Here is a 6,000-nt window from a genome sequence, read left to right as displayed (position 1 = left end):
TTAGTTCTAAACTGTGGTTTACTGTGTTCTAGAGAGAATATGTACATAAGAAAATCCCAGGAACCCTTACACTCTAGTCAGACATAGTCAATTTTAACTCTGCCCCGTGATCTCTTCATTTCTGTAGCTTATTGCTAGTTAATGAGAAATCCCTGCATTTTCTCTAGCTAACTTTCTGTGGCTAGACTGAGGAACAACTCCATTATTACATTTTTTGAATGGAAAATTGTTAAAGTTTGTCCAAGTTTTTTATCTTGTTTTCTGAGAATTAAATAGGTTGTTCCTCTCACTGTATAACAAGAATCAGAACTTCCCAGCAAACCAGTTTCATCCCCTATAATGCATATACCGGAAGCACACAGACTACACACAAATATACTCTCAGTCAACACACACAGGCATTTACTCAAGGGGTAAATCAGTAATGAGCCAAACATACATGTGCAAATGTACAATTGACAGCAAATTATTTTAGATCCTAATGTCCTTTGAATATTAAAAATGAGCTGGGAGACAGCTATGGTGACATTTATCTGAAAGCTCTAGATTGCTATTTTCACACAGAAGTGGCTTCATATCACGTCTCGTGAGTTTCGTATTGCACAGCAAAGGACCATGCTGAATATCATGCCGAAGATCTGAAATGGAAGGAAGCACTTATTAATGACTTTCAAGTGATAAAAATGGATAACAAGGTCAGCAAACTGCCTGTGTGTCTAACTCGAGTTAACACATAATATAAAGCAGTAATTACTGGCTGTAAATGGTATTTTTATATACCTATCTAATTATGACTACTGATTAAAGACTTCCATATCAACTCTGCTTAAAATGCATTCCTACTTTATTATTGTTAAAAAAAAAATAAGGCTCTGCTTTAAAGAAAAGTTCTCTATTTCTTCCTTCTAGAACAGTTCTTAATAATTGTGAAAGACTACTAATATACTACTGGTTAAATTTTTAATTCACATGCACAAACTTTATTCACACAAATTTTATTCACATTCTCAAACTTTTCTGTATTTCCCTAAAAGTAATGATAGGCAGACTAACAGATGAGCTGGCAGTTGTAAGTTGTGGGAGAGAGAATTTTTACTGGCATTGTATCTTTAAAATACCTCATAAACTTGAGGTTATATATTTTCCTAATTTTTTGTATTTTTCTTATTTATTCACCTAGAGAATCCTTCTTTATAGATTAAAAGTTGAAAAATGTTTATAACTGCTAGTTGCTTATATATGGTCTAAGTAGTTTTCTATTGTTGGAAATGCTTTGAATTTTTGCACCAGTGACTGCATATTAAAACGTGGACCATCTTGGCCATGGTCAGGTTGCCCAGTGGACAGAGCATCATCCTGGTAGATTGAGGTTGTGGGTTCGATCCCCGGTCAAGGCACAGACAAGAAGCAACAAATGAATGCACAATTAAATACAACAACTAAGTGAAACAAGTTGATGCTTCTCTCTCAAATCAATGGAAAAAAAAAGTGGACCATCTTTTCATTCCTGGTCCACTTTTAAGTATAAATGATGCTTCATTATTTAACTGAATAATTTTACCAAAGCATAAACCAATTACTGATGTCTTCTACATCTTGTATACTTCTCAGAGAAGCTAAACACTTGGCAAGCTCAGTAGTAGCCCCTTAGACGGTTTGAATATAAGGGTGTCACATGATCTGCCTGTCCTCAATCATTTCCCCTATGATTTTGCAGAGACAAGGAATGCGATCTGGGGCACAATGTTTATAAACTTCTGTCAGTGTTTGTTTAAAGAAATCGGTGCCAAAACTCTCTGGTTCTCTCCTCAACCCCATCCTACATCAGCCAGGATCTATAAACGCTAAGTTAAAGAAATGTGTTTCTTAGTTTTTCTCTTTCAGAAGTGAGGGAGGGAGACTTAAGCTAGGAAATGGCCCTAAGCTTGGGGAAGGCTCTAAGGTTCTGGCTGACAGAACTTGGCATCATGTGTGGCAGGGGCGACACCCAATGGGCACTTGCTTAACTGACTACTCTGTGCAACTCTTCCCTTATGAAGAAAAGCATTACAGGAGAAACTCTCAGGGTATTGACTCAAGATGGCTGACAGAGGGCGTTCCCCTTGCCCCTTGGTAGTACGGTTGGATGTAAGCCTACCTCATGCAATTATACTCTAAACCAACCCCCTCAGAAACAAATTGCACCAGCCTCATCCTGCCATTTTCTTGAGTTAAGGGTGACTGCTTCTAGGATGCTCATTCATTGAAGTTGTAGAATTGTGAGGAGGGTCTAGCTGATACTCCTATTACACAGAATGTTTTCAAATATTCCATCCCTGAGTGGTGATCAGGCTAGCCCCAGAGCAGAGGGGAGGGCTCGATAGGGGTCCCTGGATTGGAAGGTCCTCACCCACTGCCCCATAAACTGTGCTCTAAAGACAGAAAGGAGAAAAGATGCTCATTTGTGTCCCCCGAGAACTGCCAATTCATTAATTTCCTTGCAATTCTTATAGCCTCTGCCTTAGCTTAGGCCAGGAATTCATCTACATAGTTAAGAGGATAAGTACTACTTTAGCATTAGCTATCAGCGCCCAACCCCTGGACAGTAGAAATCTGCTCTTTACTACCCCACCTGACTCCAATCTTGCTTCCCTCTGATTTTATCCTCACCCTGTACCACAGGTCCTTCTAACCTTGGGAGACTCCCCTCTTTCTATCCAAAAGACTCCCCTCTTTCTACCTATCTACCTCTGAAAAGGACACACAAAGACCTCACTTGTGTGGATCCTCGCACCCTCTCCTTGTCACCTCTTGCTTGCTACTCCCGCCATATCCTCTGTCCCTATCAGTTCTTGCATGCTCTTCTTTTGTACTACAGAAGTACTGAGCCACCTGCAGGCATCTGGAGGCACTACACTTCCCACTTTTTCATATGCTGTTCCCTGTGCCTGGATTCTGGATTTGGGAACAACACAAATTATAGCAAGAACCAGCATATGGTGTCTGCTATGTTCCAGACACCATATGAATTGATTTGTATATGTTATTGCATTTAATCTCCACAACAATCTTATGAGATTGGTACATTAAAATTCTCATTTTATAGGTAAGGAAATCGAAGCATAGAGAAAAGAGGAAACTTTCACACGATCCCAGGGTTCCTAAGTTTGAAGCTAGGAATTGAAGCCAGATGGATGGTATGATGCCAAAGCTCACATTATTAATCACCACACTGTGCCGTCTCTGCAAATCATAGGTGAGAGGGGTTAACCTGATGCTGTTTTACACTTCTAACAGCAGGAAGAGACCTAGAATTGCAAATCACTTATCTAATTTAAGCTGGGTGGCTTTAAAATGGAAAATTATTACAATGATAAACTCAAGGTCATCATTGGGTTATGATATTTGTATCATATTTTAGAGAACTTAGTGTTAGTATATTTAATTAGCTTTGTTCTTAAAAGACGTCCTGTCAACAGATGTCTTTGTCATTCAGAAGACATCTCTTCTAGGATGCTGCTGTCATACTTGAAGAAAAATAAGTTGCAAAGGTACAAGGCTTCTTAGAGGGAAAAAGGTATATTCTGGAACTTTCTCACCGTGAGGCCTGCAATTCCGATACCGACAATTCCGATGAGCTGGAGCTTAACATTGATTATGGTCTCAATTTCATCAATGCAGTTCTGTTGTGGAAAAAAGTTAGGAATAACAACTAATGGTATAGTAGTCCCTCCCTCCTTATCCATGGGCGATACATCCCAAAACCCCTGTGGATGCCTGAAGCTGTGGAGAGTATCGAACCCCACATATACTATGTGTATACTATGTTTTCCCCTATATTACATACCTCTGCACTTAACAACTTCTCTTTGGCAAATTTGAATTGCCAGCATCACTACTCTTGCAATTTGGGGCCATTATTGAGTAAAAGAAGGGTGACTTGACTACAAGCACTGTGACACTGTGATGGTCAATCTGACGACCTAGAGGGCTACAGAGTGACTGAGGGCAGGCAGCGTGTACAGCCTGAACAATGTGAATACTGGACAAAGGGATGATTCACATCCTGGGTGGGAGAGAGGGGGACAGCACCCCAAATTCATCATGCTTCTCAGAACAGTGCACAATTTAAAATGTATGGATTGGTTTATTTCTGCAAGATTCCATTTAATATGTTTGGACCACGGTTGCCTGGGTAACTGAAGTCATGGAGAGTGGAAGTGCGGATAAAGGGGACTACTACTGTTTGTATGAATCATCACCCTGTCCCATCCTTTCTTTCTCTATGGGTCATGCTGTGAGAGTCAACCATGTCAGCCTCTGCTTATATTCAAACTATTCCTCTTAGATAGCATCATTTAAACAAACTTAAAACAAAAAAGGTTGTTTGAGGAAAAAAATACAATCTTCTCCTTTTGTGGGTTTTTCTATTTAGACCAAGAGCTAACTACCTCAGAGCCTGAAAGCTGGTGGAGGAAGCTGTTCTAGGACCTGAGAGACTAAAAAATTTGGGGCCTCTTCTTACTTTCAGCAAATAAAAGTAAGTAAAATATCCCCCAAATAGTAGCCCTTTGCTTTCGGAATATCATTTATTATTTAAAAACTTTTGGAGTGACGTCAGAGAAATGGTAACATGAGGGGTGCTCCTGATATCTCCCCCTGAAATTTCAACAAATTCAACAACTAGAGAAAGAAAAACAATCTCAGGAGTATCTGAAATATGCACACATCAAAGAAAGGTACAATAGGGTTAAAAGGTGGCTGAATATATGCTATAATCCACTCTGAAGGAAATAAGATGGGGAATGGAGTATTCCGCTGTCCTCACTGACCTGAGGAAGGACCACTTTTGTTTGGAACTGAGAGGAAAGGAGGGCTGGGGTTGAGGGCAGAAGCTGGGCTGGGGCAGACGATCAAGCTGAGGAGAGAGCGTGTGGTGGCTCAGCCCAAGATCACAGACGTGGAGCTAGCCTGAGCGGCAGACTCCAGCAGAGGTGGCTGAGTAGGTTCCCTGAAAAGGCCGGCACCAGAGCAGCTTTGTGCTTTGTTCACTCCTGGTCTGCAATTGCAGGTGGTGTGTTAGTGGCTCCACCTGGCACATCTGGTGTGGGCACATGCATTCACAGATGGAGGGGCTGGGCCGGAGATTGTCAGCAGTGGACTTTTGTGTGGGCTGTAGCCAGAGTTTCTGTGTGGTCCTGGCTCCCTGACCAACAGCATGGGAAGGGCTAGGATCCCTAGGCCTGGACCTGTCTGGGTGGGGCACCTCCATGAGCTGATACAGGTGACAAAGCACATTTCCATGGAGCAGACCTCTGAGAGCACTGCGAAAGTGGTGGGGCTGGGCACTGGGTGTGCAAGCAGCTTGCTACGGGCTACCAAACAGGGTACAAGGGAGAGGCCTGTGGAGATCAGACCCACGGAGCACTGAAGCAAACTAGACATACCCGGAAACCCTTAGAAAGGAGCCTGACCAGCAGTCAGCTCCCAGATGTGCTTGCTTACGCTGGCGGCTCTGGTTTACAAAAACCTTACCCAGGACTGTGTTTTGAGCGGACCTGGAGGAGGGACTTGGCAGCTCTTAGGGCCTCTTACTCTGCAGGCAGTGGCTGGGGCAATTTCCTGCCAGCTGATACAGGTTAGAAAGTGCATTCCTGTGGAGCAGACGTCAGAGAGCACTGTGGAAGTTGTGCAGGCTGGGCTGCAGACTTCCAAACAGGTCACAAGGGAAAAAAGCCTGTGGAGAGTAGATCTTCAGAGCACTGAGGCAAACTACACATGCCCAGAGGCTCCTAGAAAGGCACTTGAAAAGCAATCAGCTCCCTGCCCTTGCCTGCTAGTGCTGGCGGCCCTGGTTGGCAAAGCCTTACTGAGAACTGTGCTTTGAGGAGGGCTGGAGGGGGAACTTGGCAGTTCTTAGAGCCTCTTGCTCTGCAGGCAGTGGCTGGGGCAACCTCACAGCTGGGTCCCCAGGCTGCTTGCTCAGGAAGGAGAGACGTGGGGAGAGGTATCAGGAAAACT

General features: G+C 43.0%; 1 protein-coding gene across 2 annotated transcripts in view; it reads right to left on the bottom strand.

Annotated features, from left to right (window-relative positions):
* Positions 1-379: 379 nt before the first annotated feature.
* TSPAN2 (tetraspanin 2) overlaps positions 380-6,000 on the bottom strand; it is a 49,131-nt gene continuing 43,510 nt past the window's right edge. Inside the window, exons 7-8 of one of the 2 annotated variants that reach the window (XM_066268218.1) lie at positions 3,579-3,662; positions 380-638 (exon numbers count right to left, since the gene is read on the bottom strand). In XM_066268218.1, coding sequence (XP_066124315.1) covers positions 573-638; positions 3,579-3,662 — 150 coding nt within the window. In that variant the 3' untranslated portion in view covers positions 380-572. The remainder of the gene's footprint in view (positions 639-3,578; positions 3,663-6,000) is intronic. The other variant, XM_066268219.1, reaches the window with a different exon arrangement.

The sequence above is a fragment of the Saccopteryx bilineata genome, chromosome 3 (assembly GCF_036850765.1).
Source record: "Saccopteryx bilineata isolate mSacBil1 chromosome 3, mSacBil1_pri_phased_curated, whole genome shotgun sequence".
Taxonomy (NCBI): Eukaryota; Metazoa; Chordata; class Mammalia; order Chiroptera; family Emballonuridae; genus Saccopteryx; species Saccopteryx bilineata.
The sequence above is the reverse complement of the archived record's forward strand: the minus strand, read 5'-3'. Positions and strand labels throughout refer to the sequence as shown.